Genomic DNA, 19,366 nt, shown 5'->3' with positions numbered 1-19,366 from the left:
CATAGAGATAATTTTGATTGTGTTTTGATTTCCCTCTCATACTGTAATGCTTAATGCATAGTCCAAAGAAGCTGGGAACAGCTAGGTTATCCAGATGAGCATGGGGAGGAAACCCCACCATTACAAAGACCAGTGGACCATGCCACTCTGTGCTCAGTTCAGTGCTCGAGCCTGCTGTGCTGCTGGCCAGGATTTTCTGGGTCTTACACCTTCCTGCTTCCACCAAGCAGGTGGAGACCTGTTTTCCCCCGAGGCTCAGCATTGATTCTGGCAGGCCTCAGAGAATTCTGCTCTGGCAGAGCAGAGGGAATGCACAAGGCTCAGGCAGGTTCCCTGCAGAGCTGAATTCCACCTCGCCTGCAGGAATGAGGCAATCCCTGCCCCTGCAAGCAGCAGGACTGTGTGAGGGCAGAAGGAGTAACACAGCAATAACCCACGGGGTCAGTGTACCTGTTCCTCGACTCGGGAGTGTAAAGAAGACTCATTCACCTGACCTTTGGGTGACACTGCACTCCAAAATGAAGAAAATTCCAGATAATAATTTGCTTGTTTTTATTTGCAAATAACTACAGGGCTGAAAGTACCAAAAAATCAACACAAGCACTGACCAAGTCCTTTTAGTTCTACTGAGAAAGCAACAACTTACAAACATGACACTAAAAGCAAGTCCCAGTACAGTCAGTACTGTGGGGGGCAGAGTAGGAAACCACCAGGGTCCAAATGTTCCTGCAAAAGCTCAGGAGGTGCCATGGGGTTGATGCTGGCTGTGAATTTCACTGGATGTGCACTGCAGTAGTTTCTAGCTGCCTGACACCTACAGACTCCCACAAAAGGCTGGTCTCACCAGGCAGGGGGTGTTAGAGGTGTCCTGGCAAGCAACAGTCCCCTCCAGACCAGACCTCAGACCTCAGGCTGCTGAGCCTACTTACCTTGGAGCTGCTGTCAGACACCATCAGACTGAACTTCCCTTTTCCAACCCCTCTGACTGGAGAATTTTTTTCCCCTCTTTTTTCTTCTCCTGTTCCACCCCAGCACCTCTACAGGGCATCAATCTTCTCTCACATCATACTTTCTGATTCTCTTCTCAAGAAGATAAAGCACACAAGCCATGCCTTCCATTTGCAAGCCAAAAAGCTGTCTTTCCCCCTGGAAAATCACAGTTTAAAAAATATTTATGTTTTTAAACTTGATTGAACTGTCCCCATTTAAAGAACAGATAGGGCTTTCAGAAATGACTTTTCTCAGTGCCCTGAGAGGTTTTGAGAGGTCTGGATTAACAAAAAGTTGGTCTTTGGCACTTTCTGAAAGCATTCTGGAAATACCTCCAGGGGTTGCCTGGAATCTACTGCTTCTGCAAGCCTTGGCCAAGGATGGTGAATAAAAAATAGCACTCAGGTCATTTAGTAGTTGCTTTGGGAATGTTTGCACTGTGGCATGGTGCACCAGGGATAGAATCACAGTATTACAGGATGGTTTGGATTGGAAAGGACCTTAAAGATCACCTTGTTCCATCCCCTCCCCTTGGAAGAAGCTGCACAGAGCCCCATCCAACCTGGCCTGGGTATTTTGTGTCTGCAATACACACTCCCCAGTTATTGATCACACAGGAGGACCACAATCTAAAAATAAGTCCTTGGTGTCACCTGCAGACGGCTCCAGACACCAAAAATAACCACACTGCAGCTACCAGGGAGCAGAACAGACTCCAGAGCTAAAGGACTTGCTGCCTCAGCACAGTTTGCTTTTAATGAGCTTGCACATAACAAATATCTCCAGTCACGTTGGACAAAACTGAAATGACTTTTGAATAAAATGTTTTCTGGTTCCAAGAGGAACAGGTGCAATGACAAGGAAAAGGCAATAGCAACAGCTTTTTACTTCAAAATCAGGCCAAGCTGGCAGAAACAGCTTGCAGAACGCTGACCATACTTTACACATTTGGAGGGCAAAACACTTTTACTTATGAAACAGAGAAGTGTCATTTCTATGTCAAATCATGAAGATTTTTATTTTTGTGATACAGGTTCATACTGAAGTAGGTCCCACTCAGCCCTGGTAGAAACCTGACATTCTGACCAGTCCTTCCCCTCCAGTGGCGTGCCAGGTATTTTTATGCAAGGGGCTTGGCTGGCAGCAGATTAATTTCCTGGCTTTAAAATTATCTTCAACAGTAGTGAGCCATTAAAGTCAAGGGAAGAGTCACAGAGGACAAAATCATTTTAGGGGCTGCATTGGGTCCTCCAAGGAGCAGCCTGAAATCCTGTCAGCACAGCCAGTCTCTCCTGCAGTGATGGTTGCCCAAGGATGGCAGCAGCAGCAAGGCCTCCAAGAGATGCCACAGTTTGCTGACACCAGGAAACATCACCTTCACAGCAACAGACTGTCCTCTCAGCAGGGCTCAGGGCTGTCCTCCTCAGCAGAAACACACCCTGAGAGGCAGCTCAGGAGAGCACACACACCAGCTAAGGCTGCTGGTCCACCTTACAGCCAAATCAAGCTGAGACAAAAGCAAGGTGGTGCCCCTTCTTCCTCCTCCCAGAGTCCTGCTTCATCTGTTGCCATGATTTTGTGGTGGATTTGGCAGTGCTGGGGTAACAGTTGGAGTGACCTTAGAGGTGTTTTTCACCCTATGATGCCCCACTCTCCTCAACCTCCTACCCTCCTGGGGCTTATCTGGTTGTCCCTTCATCTGCTTTCCCTGCCACACCTGCCCACCTTCCTTGGCCCAGCTGGTTCATTAATTGCACAGAGCACAATTTGCTCAGATGATGCCTTAAGTTTCAGCTTTCATGTTTTTCAGATTCTGTGCTGCCTAGGGGTGTAGTTCTGAGCCTCATATTAAGTGTCAGTCAGCTCTCTGCACAGAGTAGGTAGAAAAAATAAACCCTTTCCCTGCTGGAGACCAAGGACAATGGTTACAAGTTTTCAGGCCCAAAAGCATAAAAAATGGTGGACTGAAGAGAGAAAACAAGAAGGATGGGAGTTCATAACCTGAAGCTGTAATTGGACAATTAACCCCAATATGCAAATGGACCAAAACTTATAAAAGTGTAAGACCTCGTGACCTTTTGTGACCATTTTGGGTCCACCTTGGGTACAGCCCTGGTCAGGCTCTTGTCCTGCCCAAGGTGTATCCTAAAGGCTTTTCAATAAATACCTGCTTTATTCTCTAGCTCTGTCCAGTCTGTGTTCCAGGTCAGCCTTCCCAAGGCATCATCACAGGGAGGGATGAGGCAGCCTGACTCCTGCTGCTCATTCAGTTCACCCCGGCAAAACCCTCCGGTTCCTGTGGCAGCTGCACCTCTGAAAGGAAAAATCCTGCACATTTGTGCCCGGCTGACACAGACCCGTTCTCTGCAGCTCCGGCTTGGTTTCCTCCATCAGCTACCCCACATCTCCCTGCAGGACGGAGCGGCGGAGGGCAGAGCGGGGATGCTCCAGCCCGGGCAGGGGATGCCACACACAGCCCGTGTGGTCCCAGCCCGAGCCGGGGGGATTCCGGCAGGGAAGCCCCTGGCAGTTCCTGCACCAGCCGGATCCTCCTCAGGGAAGCTGCCAAGAGCCCAATTAACACACCTACCCCATAAAAGCAGGAGTGGTGGTGCGCTGAGGGAAACAATCGAGCACGCACTGAAGGGCTTCGCTGAATGGACTTAATTCAGCGCTTACGCCTTAAAGCTGAGCACGGCTCGGCTTTGCTGAATGGGGACAGGCACGTTTGGGGGCCTGCTGACCTGTCACCCAACATCAGCATCTTCAAAAGGAACAGCTCTTGGCACAAACAGCTCTTTCTTTCAGGGAAAAAAAAAAAAAAAAAAAAAAAAAAAAAAAAAAAAAAAAAAAAAAAAAAAAAAGGAAGAAAACCAAGGAGAGGCTGGTGCTTTTGTACTCCGGAAGGTCACTGGTGGCTCCTGAAGGAGGCGGTGGCAGCCTCACCCACATCCCTCCTCTCCGTGGGGCAAGGGGAGACCTGCCCGGGAGTGAATAGGGGAGGGAAACTGGGGCAGCTGCTGGGCCAGTTCCTTCTGGTATGGGAAACCATGGCTCTGTGAACATCCTGTGCCTACAGAAGGGCATCGCTCCAGCACCGCGTAGCCCCAGCAACAGAGCGAGCGGCTGTGACTGCTCTTAAGCCCTCCGCAGAGACTGCAGATGTGAGCGCTGTGACCTGCCCGAGTGGCTTTGTCCCCAGCACCGTCCTGCTTGGCTGCTCAGCACAGATGCAGGACCCGTATTGGCATCTCCACTTTAAAGATGCCTCACTCCCTCGTGGCAGATGTTCTATCGAGGGCAGATTTCATTTGGAGACCAAATTCCTCTCCTATTTGCAAAGCTCTTGTTTCTCTTTCCTGCTCTGGAAGTGCTGTCTGAATAAAGCTAGAGAGGATGCTGCTGGGGTTTTTAAGATCTGCTGGCACGTTTCTGCCCGTGACCCCTTTTAGAGCTGTGGGTGGGAGTGCACTGATCACACCAGCACCACTCAAAGGTTTTCCAGGATGCTGGAGGCACCAGGCAGGGCCACCCCCCGGGCAGGGGGTCCCAGTGGCACTGATGGACAGACAGACAGACAGGGAAGGACTGGGACTCCAGCAGCTGCACAGATCCCACTAACAGAAGGCTCCAGGACTTCTCAAGTCTTTCCCTCTCTGTCCGCACTGCCAGGCTAAGGGCTTGGCCCAAAATTCCCAGGTTTAAACTTCCACAGTTTTTCTGTCAGATCTGACACATTTCACTTATCCAAGTGAGAGAGAGATAGCTGCCTGCCTTTCCATGAGCCACCCCCTCCACCCCAAACCTCTCTTCTCTCTCACCAAAATCAAGAGAGAAATGTTCAATGCCAAAATCACTCACAGCGCCAAGGATGGAATAATTAAACACTGCAGATTTTTAACAATTACAAGAAGAGGAATTGCAAAGCAGAGGATATGTATTTGTCATATGGTGAAACCAGCTGTAGAAGGAGTTCTGAAACAATTCCAGATATTTTTCCTTTTTTTTCTTTTCCCAGGGTAGTAACATTTTTCTTTTACAAGCAAATTGGATGTTAAAAAACTCATAGAGACATGTCATGCCAAGCTGTGCCTGGGTGTTTCACATTCACTGTCCCCCCTCCCAAAAAAAGAGTTTCCTTATAACTAAAGAATGAGAAGGACGCAGCTAGAAATCTGTAATGGTTCCATTTATTAATACGTATATCACAAATACTCACAATATCAATGCATTCTCGTTGGCATGCTAGACAGAGGCATTATTAAAAAAGTCCTATTTTTTTAAAAAGGTTTTAAACTTTTGCTTTCCCCCAAAAATATTTCATATGCCTATGGTTTTTTTTTTGTGATTTTTTTTTTGTGTCTGTGTGTGTGTTTTTATTTCAATTTGATTAAACAATGCATTTGGTGGCTGCAACCTCAATGCAAAAAGAAAGGAAAAAAAAAAAAGAACAGGAAAAAAGTATGAAGGCCGCAGTACAGCACAGTTCAATTAGTTCATAGCTACGTAATAAAAATAAAGGGAGCAAAAAGTTCTGCCTTCACAGTAAGCAACAACACAGCTTAATAACAGTATTACACAGGATCAGGTTCCGAGGCAAGATGCACTAGACAAAGCCTACCGGGATACGCACTAGGCATACAACACTGAGAAAGAATCAAAGATGTAGAAGAACATCAGGAATAACAGTTTCCCTTCAAGCACAACATTTTAACATCATTTTCAAGTATCTTTATGTTATGTTACTGATTCCTTTGTTTTTGGGGAAAGGGGGACAGGCGCAGGGGAAAGGCAGGGGACGGGGGGGAAAAAGGATGGAAACCTTAGTAAAGCGATAAACAAAACAAGAAATTAAGAATAAACCCCAAAAGAATATATATTTCATATACCGGTTTATATGAACGTGTGCAACACTTATTAACCATGGTGAAAGGCTAATGACGCCCTCCAGTCACTACATGCACAGCCCGATCAACGCTGTTAATGAGTTACCTCTGTTAACTTACGATGCAAAAACTACTGTGTGTGACCAAGAACATACAGACGGTGCCGTCCTCACGCCGAGCCGCGGGGATGGGGAGGGCTGGCTCCGCGGGCCGAGGGGACCCGGCCGCTCTCGGTGGCACCGTGGGACTTCACAGGATGGGACACTACGCATGGGACAGTTCGGGAGGTGGGGTGCGAGTGTGCGCGCACACGGGCTTGCTCGTGGGGGTGTGCGTGCGTGCGTGCGAGAGACAGTGTGTGCTAGAACATTCATGGCAGTCTTTCTCCGCTTCTTGCAGCTCCTGGTCTTCACACAGGCTCCGGACTTCACACTTCTTGAAAGACTGGAGAGCAGGGAGGATGGAAAAAAAAAAATAAATTAAAAAAATAAAAACCAAACAACACCAACAAGTGGGTCGCTTTGGTTGCTAAGGGTATTCACGGCAGCATTTTTGCTCTCTCTTTCCGAGGTAACTGAAATTTTTCAGTTTCAACTGAAAAATTCAACACTGCATTTGAAAAATTCAAATTCAACACTGCATTTCACCCCCTTTTTATTCCCCCCCATCACCACACACAAAATTGGGATGAAAACCCCAAAGCAAAGAAGCCCATGGGAAAGCTTAATTCTCAATGAACACGCTCAGAATGTAAAACTTGCTGGCTGTCTTCAGCAGAAGCAGCACAGCCACAACAACGCAGCAAGGCTGTTGTAGTTTTACCACCTGAAAAATGGGAAAAGCTCACCTTGTTACACCATCTCGTACTGGTTAGCAGTAATAAACCGGGACAGACAGCATGCCAGCAGCATCCCGATCAACTGTTCCAGACAAGACAGAGACAGAACAGAATTTAAGTTAAATCACATCAATGCAGAGCATTGGTAAACATGTATTTCATGTTCTAGTGTTATTATGCACAATGCATTTATGCCCTATTTTAAGGACTGCTCTAATTAGAAAAACAGCATCAAAATCTGTCATCTTTCTTTGTCAGATCTTCCTCTTGATTTTTATCATTTATTTGACAGGCAGCATGCCTTCTTGGTATTTTTCAATCCTGTTGTCAATGTCTGGCCAAGCCAGATGTGGATGAATAAACTGCTGGGGGTGTCAGCATGTTACAGGCTGTGTTTCACTTGCTCCACCTGGATCTCTCACCACCACCCATCAGCCCTGAGAATTGGCGCCTTTAATTACTTTATCACTGTGCCAGGGAAAAGCTCCCTGATGTCCCAGATGAGTGGTTATGCTTTCTTTACAAGTGATGCAGCACTGTAGAAATGAGCTCCGTAAATCTGGAAATAACTTTTTAAAAAGTCATTCACTATTCCCTTGGCTGTCACTCAGATTATTGAAAACAGATCCCAGGCTTCCCCTCATCAATAAGCACTCAGTTTTTTCAATGTTTTGTTGACTGCAGATTTTAATGCTTCCTGCGTGTGCCAACAGTGTTAATGTGCTGTAAATAATTCAACCTGGCTTTTCTCATTTGGGTTGGTCAATTAATTAACTCCTCAGCATATCCAGAGCATGCCTAGGTATGACTGGCTGGCTGCTCATCCAAACTGGCTCCTCCTATGACACTCAGGATTGTGTGCTCCTTCCCCTAGACCAGGCAGTGCTCCCTGCTAACACAATCATCATCAAAATGCACATCTTCTGTACCAGGCAATTGCTTGATTTGGGCTGGCACCAGCCCAGAGCAAGGCCAAGCCAGGGTAACTCAGATCTGGATGAACTGTTCCCTGTCTCTAAGATGTCACAGTCCTTGTCAGACCATGCTTTTTTTGCCAGAAATTTGCTCAGTTTCCTGTTTCAGTGTCCACCAGAGCTGTTCTGGGAATTTCAAGAGGGCACAGAGGCACATTTAAAAGCAGGTTGAACCCTCTTGTTCCCCACATGCACCCCCTGATTTTGGCACCAAGGATGACACTGCCTTGGTTATTACTAGATGTGGGGCACTGGTACCACTTCCTGACCAACCTCCAACAAAAACCAGGGTCCAGGGGCTGAGTTTTCAGTTGTCAAAACAATATGTACATGGTGAAAACCCTCCTCAGCTCTGAAAGTCTCATTTATACCAAGAAGACATTTTAGCCGTTTTGTTGCCTTTTCTACTCATCACTGGGAGGATGATTTAGTCAATTGTTGAAGATATTGCTGAAAACCAACCACATTCTACAGGTTAAATGACACTCCTGCAGCTGACTCACGCACTGTTTCTTTAGCTCAGTTCCATTTTGGAAAATGAGATTTCTCTTTTGGATAGTGCTATGTATTTCTCCATGCTCAGAGGGAGTGCCTCTGGGTGGCCCTGACCCACCTCCTTCACTGTCACTTTTCTGTGTTTGTGGTGACTTTCAGTCTTTCTTTGCCTTCCTTGGCTGGACTCAGAAGTTACTTCTCTGCCTTATTTTATTTTTTAATAAGATGAACTTCACAGTATATTTAATCCAAATTATTTTCCCTGAGCAAATTCCAGCCCAGACCCAAATCAATTCCTCTCTACAATGGCCAGGAATGCATTTTCATTGAAGTTGTTTATTTTCCCCCATCACAATCATCCAGATTACAGCCACTGTTCTTAACCACAATCTGCTGCTTCTATCAGGTTTACAAAGGGAAAGATGCTGTAGCCTCTACAAATAGGAAACCACAGGCTTTTCTTTCCCCATTCAACTGGAGCAGACTTCCCTGGATACCCCTAATTTGGGATTCTTTTGTTCTGTGCAGACTGTAACTCTAATAATCAGTGTGCCTGAACTTTGTAGCATCTGCATTAATAGTGTTTTATTTTAATCAGCTCACTCTTAAGACAAAAGTCAGGTTACTCCTGAATGTATCCTCATGATCTTTGGCCCACTTACTGATTCTTGGCTCTGACCTTAGGCTGGTTTAGGCATTTAAGTGGTTATAGCGACATAATGTTTAACTATGTATTTCAAAAATAATGGTATGCATATCAAGCCATTGCACACACATTTTATTCAGCATTTCTAAGTATTATCAGGAAATTTATTATTTCTAGAATAATAAATATTCTAGAAATACTTTGAATGCATATAAAAACACGTGTTTTTCCATGTGTTGACTTCTACATTTAACCACAAGAGCACTGTTTCTCCTGTAGCCAAAAAGAGGCAATATTGTACTGAGTTGCTGGATTTTCTCCATGGTGCTCTTTCATTACAGGCATAACTACAATCCTCTGCATTTAAGTCAGGCTAGAGGCTCCCAGACTGTGCAGCACAAATCAGCTCTCTCCACCCAGCCTTGTTCTCTGCATTTGTTCCACCACTTGCCTCCTCTGCTCTTCAGGCAGGAGGAAGCTCCTTATCCTATTGTGCACCAGGTCCCCGCAGCTCCTTTGAAAAACCAGAAGAATTGGAGTTAAAGGATTCCCACAAAGAAACTGCTGCTGGGAGCTGCATTCATTTCCCCACACTCTCATTGCCTCTCAAATGCCTCTTCTCAACTTTTATCCACTTATTCATTTATTTGATTTTACTGTCTTGATTTTTGAGTGCTAAGATGTCAGGCTTGGTTCTGCATTTGTCTTCTCTCTTACTTTTTTCCTTTCTTCCCTCTTTCCTAAGATTATCTTGGTCTTCTGAGCTATTATATAGAAAGCAAAGAGTTTTCCATACCCTGAGCTATTATATAGAAAGCAGAGAGTTTTCCATACCCTGGTCTTGCCACAGGAAACTTGAAAATGCTGACAAGTTCTGTGGTTTAGACAACTGGGAAATCCACACCCCTCAGGTGTGTCCTCTGTACTACCATCCTGTTGGCCATAGGTCATTCCAGCAAGCAGAATACAGTGAATTTCTCATGGTTTCTAGGAGCAATCTCTGGTACATCTTAGTTCTGACCACTGATAACCATCCACAGCACATTTTGTAGCAGTCTTATCCCTCCTGTACATATAATAACTGGCTTTTTAATGCACTTATTCTGTAGGAGTTACCACTGACTGGAAGCTGTTCTGTATGACATATTTATTACACCTTATTATACTGAAGAGAAAGAAATTGAATTGCAATTTGAATTTCCATTTTATTTTGGGTCTTGGTATCATCACCATTTTTCATTCTTTGGGAGAGTTTCTATAAATAGAATTGTGTCGAACTAGGAATTCATCAGCACATCAGGTAAGCCAAAACTGGGGAGGGTTTAAGGGGTTTAATCCATCAGGAATAATTTTTTAGCTCAATACCTTGTCATATTCTCAAAATTCAAATCTCCAAACATGCAGGTCCTCTGGTTATATTTTAAAAGAAAGAATTTCTATGTCACATGTCACTTATTTGAGTCAGCCTCCTGTGCCCTGGTGTGCCTCTGTCACAGGTCCTACCTCCACACTGCATCCACTGTAATTTAGTGTTTAGAAACAGGTTAGTCTTTGGAAACAGATCTAAAGAGTAGTCTTTAGAAATAGCCCAGGCTTAGACCAGATTTCACAGAATCACAGAATTGATTCTTGGTTGCGTTGGAAGAGACCTTCAAGATCATTGAGTCTAACCCAGCCCTAACGCCTCAACTAAACCATGGCACAAGTGCCAAATCCAGTCTTTGTTTAAACACATCCAGGGATGGTGATTCCACCACCTCCCCAGGCAGACAATTCCAGTCCTTTATCACTCTTTCCATGAAAAACCTTTTCCTAATATCTAACCTTTATTTCCTTTGGTGCAGCTTAAGGCTGTGTCCTCTCCTTCTGTCAGTTGCTGCCTGGAGCAAGAGACCAACCTCACCTGCCTACAGCCACCTTTCAGGGAGTTGTAGAGAGTGACAAGGTCACCTCTGAGTCTCCTTTTCTCCAGACTAAACAACCCCAGCTCCCTCAGTCGTTCCTCACAGGGTTTGTGTTCCCAGCCCCTCACCACCCTCGTTGCCTCCCCTGGACATATTTCAAGTCACATATTGGATGCTGACATGGATCCCACTCCCTAAGCCCTGAGCAGGCCCCAGCCTCCCTGTGCTCAGGGAGGAGTTGTAGCAGACCAGGGGGATGATGTCTGCACCAGAACTGGGTCCTCATGCAGGCAGAGCTACCCACATTAATGCTGACAGTGAGGAGGGCAGGTGGATGTTGAACAGTAGAGAGGGCCCATGGCTGCATGGGAATTTATCTCAGTATGATGGCACCTGTATATGCTCAACAGCTGGTTTGGAGCATGTGGAGAACACCTGATTTTCAGTCTTTCAGCACAAAGGGAATAATGTGGCCTGAACATTGCACTGAGTGTCCCCAACTTAAAATCTATAAACCTCTCCAGAGAGTGTCTCTTGCATTCCTTAAGCCAAAGACTGCACTGTAGTTTTATCTAGGCACAGCTCTCCATCATCTATGCGGTTCGCATAATTTTATTCTCTGTTGGGCACAACACAGCAATCATTTTTCTGCTCTGAAGAGCACCTGCTAAATGGAAATTATTCCAGCTGGAAGTCAGCATTGGCATCCAAGTCCAAAAACAATCAAATTTTATTTTATTGTTATTATTTCAAACCCGAGGAGCAGAGCAGACAAGGTCAGCAACACAGTGTTTTTTATAAAAACTCTTGACTCTGATGGGGAGGTCTGTGCCAGGCCTGTAAGATTTGCAATGCCATTACATCAACTTTCCCTGTTTCTGGGCATCAGCACATTCCCCATGCTACTCAACACCTAACAAATCACGTGAAGGAAAGGCCCTTGAGCCTGCTTTACTGTAGAAGAGCAACACGATTTAATTTGTCTTTTATTCTGATGAAACCTATTCTCAGTAGGAACAGCAAAACTTTTCCTACAGCTGCAGCCCAGCCCAGCAATACTGCCAGCCACGTTCACCTGAAATCCATCTGTAAACACTGGCCCTGACTGGGCCCAGCAAAACAGATTAGGCAGTGAATTACTACTGGCCACCTTCTATTCTTCACAGCCTGGGAGAGAGCTGCATTTTTCTCCTCTGCAGCCTCTCTCTTCACTTTGTTTGCTAACACTTCAAGCAGCTGGCTATGCCCTTGCAGTGCCAGAGCCCAGTGGGGCTGGGGAGGGACATCCCCACCTAGCAGCAGGGCTCATCGTGCCATTAGCAGTGTGAGATGCCAACACCACATCCAAACACACCTCGTTCTCGCCCTCAGTCACAGGGACAAAGTGCCTTGCAGCCCGTGCTGCCTGCAGCCTGCCATGAGACACACATTAAAGGCTTTCAGGCAGTGTCGGTCCTGACTTCTTCCCCCAGCAGCATATTTTACAATTCTACTAGTCTCATTTTTCTTTTGGATAGCTTTACACAAGGCATTTAAAAAGAAGCTTTACAGCCTTCTGGCTATCTAGAATCCGAACTGAAACCCGAGCTTGGAGTCCTATAGCAGCAATCAAGCCATAATCAAGGCTGGAGAAGAGTATCAATGCTGTCACCATTCACCAAGAATTAGAATAGCCAATTAAAAAAACCCCCTTCACTCATCCATGCACAAACAGCTCTAGATTATTCACCTTTTCTGGATCCCAAAAACCTGACATGCAGGCACATGCTCTGAGCAGCTGCTGCTGTGATGGGCCAACATTCCCACCCACACCAATCCATGCCCTCCTCACATCCAACACCTTGGCTACAGGGCATCAGGTTTCCAGATGTGCCCAGGGCAGGGCAGTCAGCCAGCCTGAGCCCAGACAATTTTAGGGTTCCCTCAGGCTGTGTGTATGCTGATGGAGGGGGTGTGGGGGGCATTTTCCACATGGCTTGGGGACAGTTTAGAATTGTGCATATTTCCCTTTCTCTTGTTTTTGGCATGTTTCCAGTAGAGTCTTTGCTGTCACACGTGAAGTGACTGTTTATGTATAAAGGAGCATCTTGTTGAAAGATGTAGGTGTTTTCCTGGCCCTTCTTGATCAGAAAAACCTGACCAGACCTATACTTTCCCCACTTTCTGTCTACATAAATGCAGTTTGAATATAATGGAGCAGAAAACCACTTCTTAGCTCTCCTCTTGTCGCTCTCTCTGCATTCCTTTTGGTGCAGAAAAGATTTAACAATCTGATTTTGGTAGACTTACAGTTTCTCAGTGTTCATTGTCAAAGGGAAAATAAATAAAACTGGTCACAAATTGGCCCCTCCAGGCTCCAGATACAGGATAGGGAGGCCTGAGGGTGCACTCGTTTGAATTCTTGAGTCCCTTAAGAACAAATAAGAGTACTTAGAAGATAGAAGCCTACCCAAACAATGGATAAGCTATTTGTCTTCTTAGCTGTTTATGCTCCATTTAAGCCAATGTTTTATTGGGTTAACCTCTATTTGACCCAGTGGAGGGACAAGTTGTTTTCCTTGAGCTAGTCATTAGCTCAACCGTAACTGATATTCCCAAGGAGAAACTTCATTTAAGTTGAAAAAAAGAAAATCAATGAACAGATGACCTCAGGACTAACGAGCATGCTGAGTTCAGTCCCTTTCCATAATCCTTCCCTCCTTGAAGTCCAGGTAAAGAAAAAGAAGGGAAAATAAAAGGGGGGAAGGGGGGAGTGTTTATGCACTTACCTGTGAGAATGCAATCCCAAAAGCCACTCCAGCTATGATTCCCATATTTGTCTCCATAAAACTGGTCACCAAGTCATAACAGCCCTGGAAAACAAACATCATCATTCCTTGTGCTGACCTTCCCTGCCATGAATGCATACAAAAAATTTTTCATTTAAAATGAACTCTGGCTAGACAATATTTCTGCTGTAATTTCCAGCAGTGGCACCTTTTTTAAAAATAGCAATTCTGAGTGAATGATGTGGAGTTGTGGTGAAAAAAAAAGTTCCTTTTAGAAACAAATGCATTTCAATACTTTTTAAATCTAAATGTGATGTTGCACTCATTTTATGGGTCTTTTTAAAGAAAGTCTGTTAAAAAACAATATAGCTTTGACCTGAAACCAAAGCAGTAACAATACACCAATGTTATAATACAATACAGATGCCAAAAATGAATAAATAATGCTGATTTCTTAATACTCTAGATATTTAATAAAGTGTCCCTCGAGGCATTCTACTTGCCTTTGCCCATCAAAGGACACCAGGCAAGGCACTGAACAGCATGTAACTTTAAACCATGTAACAAAGTTATCAAGGGTTTTGTATGAATTTTCTTGGTTCCTTTGCTCTTGGACATAGAGTTCCCTGTCCTACTCCCCAAACCAAATCTTCTCTGCTGACTTGTTTCCTCAGGCCTCAATTCACAGCTCAGACTGGGGCCACAGGGTTCATGCACAATATCTGCCCTTCTCTTGGACAGACTTTTTTGAGAGGTTCCCCCTTGGTACAATAATGTTGGCCAAGATTCTCCCCTCACCTACTTGACCCCTCAAAAAAGCATTTGAAATTATCTCCCAGATTGTGGTATCTAAATTAAGGTAAACAGGTGACTTGATACATGAAGAAATAAGAAAGATGGCATTTCCAGAGTCACTGCTCAGCCCCTTTTGTCACCTTCCTCAAATGACCAATGCTGTGGTTTAGGCCAGTCCTGAGGAGTTTCATACATTATAACTTTACCCACTTTATCAGAAATTGGAAAACTCAGAAATAACAGTGAGATGCCTTGCCCAGTTTGGACTCCTGTCCCCTGAGAGAGAAGTGTCTACACATTCCACCTACACCCACACACCCCTCGTTCTGCAAGCACTGTAGGAACTCTTTATGTCCTCAGAGCATCAGCTGCTTATAAAAAACAGCAGTGAGAAGGACAATGTCCTTTACTACAGACAGGCCATTCATTAAATAAATTGTACCATTTCTCTAACTTCTTTTATAACATCACAAGACATTCGATCCTGAGAGTAATGAAGTGCTGAACCCAATAGTAGCTGAGGACCAGGACAGCTGGTCCTGATTAATTTCTGAACTGTTTATGTGTACATATTAATTACGTTTTACCACAGTGTACAGTGGGTCTGATCCAAGCTTGCTTATTTAACCCATCAAGCAACTATAGTTTGCATGTCTTACACGTTATGCAATGAGACTAGATTTCTCAAGCAGTATTTTCATTCTGTCTGACATGGCTTAATGCTCTCCCAGCCCTTCTGAAATCTGCTCCGTTGAAGAGCCTTCAAGAGATGCAACACCGAAGCACAGTGGTAATTTGAGGGAGACAGAAGATCTTGTCAACAAAACATGCAATGGCAGAGTTTTGATCACCCTCCTCACTTGAAGACCCTGTTTTCCCAAGCCACAATAATCTGTTTACTGAAGCACAGTGTTTACATATGGCTTGATTGCTCAGTCCTTACATGGACTGAGAGTGCAAGCAGCACCCACAAGCTGCATCACAGGACAGAAGTGTGTGCAGAGCTGTGTGAGCACCCCTGGGTGCTGATGATCCAGGGCACAGAAGGGACAGTTCACAAAGGATGTGATCTTTCTGGACTCCATGCATCTGTTCCTTTCTTAAGATTTTAAAGAAAAATAGTTCTTGAGGTTTCTTGCTAAAGAACTGTGATTAAAAGCAGTAGATGAACGTTAATTAGCTAATCCTAATGACAGCTCCTAAAGTTAGGTATTAGTGCCGCCGGAGATGAAGAAACAGCGAGCCTAAATAATTAACCCAAGGTCACTAAGCAAGTTAGGGTCAGAATTGGCAAAGAAAATCCAGGAATGCTGTCTTTTAGTCCTGTAATTATATAATCAGTTTAATCCTCTTTGGTTAATTCATTATTAGTCCTAGAAACTGCTAGTAATTTGATTAGCTCATAGAGAACTCATCTTACTGATAGTTTTGCAAGATCCACCAAAAGATGTAATCCAAATATACTTGTCCACAGGCGTGGTGAGAAGGGTCTTCCACAACACAGGCAATAAATATTTTCCTTTTTCTCCAACACACAGAGAGCAAAGGGCCTGTTTCCAAGACGAGCAAGGGGCTTGGGTCAGAGGCAATGATGTTTGCTACCTATCTGAAGTGAAAGGATAGGGCCAAACGTTTTCTCCTTCTTGCTTTTTATTCTCATGTGCCTTTCAGAAGCATTCCACTTTGCTCAAATGTCTGGGACAAATCTCACAGCTGCTGAACAGAAATCTGCAACTTTTGATTTTCAGTGGCTATGTCAGAAAATGAGACAAAACCACGTGAACTTCCAAACATCCAAATTTCCTCTAGGTAATTAAATCAAGTAATTACTTCGACAATTTCCTGAGGAATCAGCAGCCCTTTTCCATCAGGTGACTTGTGCATTCAGGAGAGCAAGGAGCAAGAATGGCTGGAAATGTGTTACTAGCCCTGGACTAGCACACACTGATCCCTCAGTCACTTCCTACAATTCAGCAGGCATCCTGTGCCACAAGAACTCAAAAGTGGACAGGGATTTCCCTGTGCAGGCAGAGCAAGCCTGGCACCTGGGGGAAACAGCAGGTCAGTTCTGGGAGTGCAAATGGTACCTAAATCCTGTGCAGCCAGCAAAGGTCCAGAGTGCGTGGCTGTCCTGAATGCAGAGCTGGGACATGCAGGTGGAACACCAGTCACACCACAAAGCTTTCCTGCTGGGAAGAGGAGCAGGGGCTCAGGGTGGGCTGCCCAGGAGGCACCGTGGCTGCTGTGGGTCCTGGCTGTGCTGCACAGGCCCTAGATCCACCCTGCCCTGCCTCTCACCCTCCTTCCACTTCTGTAAAAACACCAAGTTAGTACAAATTCACAAGGAGCAACTGAACAGAGCGGCTCACCCTCTATACTCAGGCAAGATTACTCTGCTGGTGGTGACTGTGAGTTACTCAACCAATGGACATCACCAGCATTCCACATGTCTGCAACAAGTGGCTCTCATTAAACCATTGCAAAAAAAGAGAAAGGCTTAGAGGAAAATAATCCTCTAGTATCCCTTTCACAATACATGCCAGAAAATATTGTCTACTTGACTGGTTCTTAAAGATGTTTCAGGCTGTGCTCAGCCACCAGTCCAACCTTCTGAGCCACAGGTGACTGAGGTGAAAAAGACAGAAACAGAAGAGACAGAAGCATTTCCATATTTCCCCTGTTGTATACTCAGGATTTCTATTTATTTTTAAATAGATCTCTGAAAATAAAGCAGAAAGGAAAATAATCCTTAAGTATGACTAAGATGTGCTTCAACTTAGAATGATGATTCAGCCACAATAGCATTCCTCTTATCAAAAACCTGTTTCCTCTCTTGCAAATCTCAAGTGAGAAAGAACTGATGACACACTAGCACTTGAAGCAGTAAATGGAGTTGCACTTCTTCAGCACAGTGTCTAATGCATAGATGCTGCATTATTTTCTCTTTATTCTTCCCTTTCTGTGCATTTTCTGTATTTTTATTTTCTAATTATTCTTTTTCTTCCTGTTCTCCCAACTTGCCTTCTATTTCTGTCTTCCCAACCTGCTCCTTCAGATGACCCCAGGGAGAGGGTCACTTTGGCTGTGCTCTGCTCACAGCCCTACATGTTCAAAGATTTTAACTCACAATAAATGTACCCACCAACCACGACATTTACCTGTGTTTCCTCACAACTGCTGCACCTGGGATTGGACTTGAGAAAGGCCAGCTCAAAGAATATGAAGCAACTGCAGGACCAAGCCCATCCTTACCATCACTCCAGCCTTACTTGCACATTGTCAACCAACCATTTGAAATGAAATGCAACTGCAAGCAGCCACACACTCCACTGCGGTGCTGGGTGGTGTCACAAGTGCCCCTGGCACAGTGTTACTGTTACCTTCTGGTTTACTTTAGTGGCAGCCACGGTCATGTTGCGCAGGTCCTGAGTGTTACAGTCACTGGAGTTCATGCAACAGCTCGTAGGGATGCCGTGCTTGAAGAAGTAAGGGCTGGTGCTCCAGTTGGTGTAGCTCTGAATGCCACAGCAGCTCAGCTAGGAGGGACGAGAGGCAGGTTTAAAACACACGGACAAACAAAACAGAATTAAAACGAGAACAGAACCATCTCGGCCCATTTCATAAGCTCATGATCAAAATAAAGACACTGTACCTCAAGTTTTGAAAAGCAGATATACCACCCTTGCCCCATGAATTACAGAAGTACCAGGAATGTAATTTACAGAACATGGGAGCAGATGACCTACTAAAAAGAAGGTATTGTATGAACAGAACCATTATTTGTAACATTTGACAAAGGTCCAGCCATAAACCCATCATCTTTAGTTGATGGTCTGTTGGGTTTTTAGTTTGTTTGTTTTCTTTACTTTTGTATTTGATTAAAGATGACCCTGCAAATCCAAGATCTCGAAACATTACACAGAATTACATGTAACACATACAGGTTCAAACTAGTACAAATCATTAAGGTGAAGCCTCTCTAACTCACCAAAATAATTTCTAGGACAATTCACTGAGCTGTGAATAGAAAGAGACCATATGTTCACAGGGTGTATCTAGGAAGTCAGCTAGAAAACCCTAAATTGGGAAGGATGTTCCGATTTAGATCTTAAGCTAGAAAGCAGAGACTCAAACATATGGAGTATGTGCTGAATTTTCTGCATGGAAAGGGCTTATAAATGTAGTTTCTGTAAAAAGAGAACTATGAATGAAATGAACATTTTTTCTACAACAGAAGCACTGAAAAACTACCCAGAACTATTTTGTTTGGTCAACTCCAAGGAATCAAAGATTTAAAACACAAGTTAACATTATGCAAACAGGCAATTTGACAGCAGAATACTCAGTTTGGAGCACTGCAGTAAACTGCTAACCAGGAGAAGCCAGGTTAGAGTACAGTTTCAATTGTGCTGAAGGGTCCAACATAACAGCTATAATTTCTCAAGGTCTAGAAGTAATCAATACAATTACACTGACATTTCAGCCATTCATTGGGTTAAAATCACATGGAAAGGAAAATGGCTCATAGAATGTATTGCAAACTGAAGGAATAGCCTCTTGCTTCCAATGGGAACTTAAATGTGAATTTTATCCCTCTTTGTTGTAGTTGGTGGACTTGGTCCCTCGTGGGTGGCATCCCCAACTGTTTTGGCCATGCTGTGGCATTTGCTCCAGCCCTGTGCCCTGCTGGAAGGCAAGGCAAGCCCCCACTGCCCTGCTACCACCCCTGAGGGTCAGAAAGGCTCCTCTCCACCAAGCTCCTACTCCATCCCTCCAGCACAGCTTTCCCTGCCAACCTCAGCAGCTTTCCCCTCCATCTTCCTCTGGGGAAAACATACCCAGTTTTTCTCCTTAACTCACTAGGTCTCTTTTGCCAGCTTCTCTCACTGTACTTGTGAAGAGAACTGCTGCTGTTTATCAGTGATGCAGGACACAAGATTATAAAACCCTGTCTCATCCAGCTCAAATTTAAAACATTTTATAATCTTACTGGCAAATTCCCTTAGGAACCATGTGTGTTCTTTAGGAATAGAACTGCCACCCAAACCTAATTCAAGATCTGTATCAACA

General features: G+C 44.6%; 1 protein-coding gene across 1 annotated transcript in view; it reads right to left on the bottom strand.

Annotated features, from left to right (window-relative positions):
* Positions 1 to 5,160: 5,160 nt before the first annotated feature.
* TSPAN7 (tetraspanin 7) overlaps positions 5,161 to 19,366 on the bottom strand; it is an 84,375-nt gene continuing 70,169 nt past the window's right edge. The window contains exons 5-8 of the mRNA XM_066314039.1: positions 17,677 to 17,832; positions 13,502 to 13,585; positions 6,724 to 6,796; positions 5,161 to 6,320 (exon numbers count right to left, since the gene is read on the bottom strand). Coding sequence (XP_066170136.1) covers positions 6,728 to 6,796; positions 13,502 to 13,585; positions 17,677 to 17,832 — 309 coding nt within the window. The 3' untranslated portion in view covers positions 5,161 to 6,320; positions 6,724 to 6,727. The remainder of the gene's footprint in view (positions 6,321 to 6,723; positions 6,797 to 13,501; positions 13,586 to 17,676; positions 17,833 to 19,366) is intronic.

This window comes from Sylvia atricapilla, chromosome 2 (genome assembly GCF_009819655.1).
Source record: "Sylvia atricapilla isolate bSylAtr1 chromosome 2, bSylAtr1.pri, whole genome shotgun sequence".
NCBI classification, from domain to species: domain Eukaryota; kingdom Metazoa; phylum Chordata; class Aves; order Passeriformes; family Sylviidae; genus Sylvia; species Sylvia atricapilla.
The sequence above is the reverse complement of the archived record's forward strand: the minus strand, read 5'-3'. Positions and strand labels throughout refer to the sequence as shown.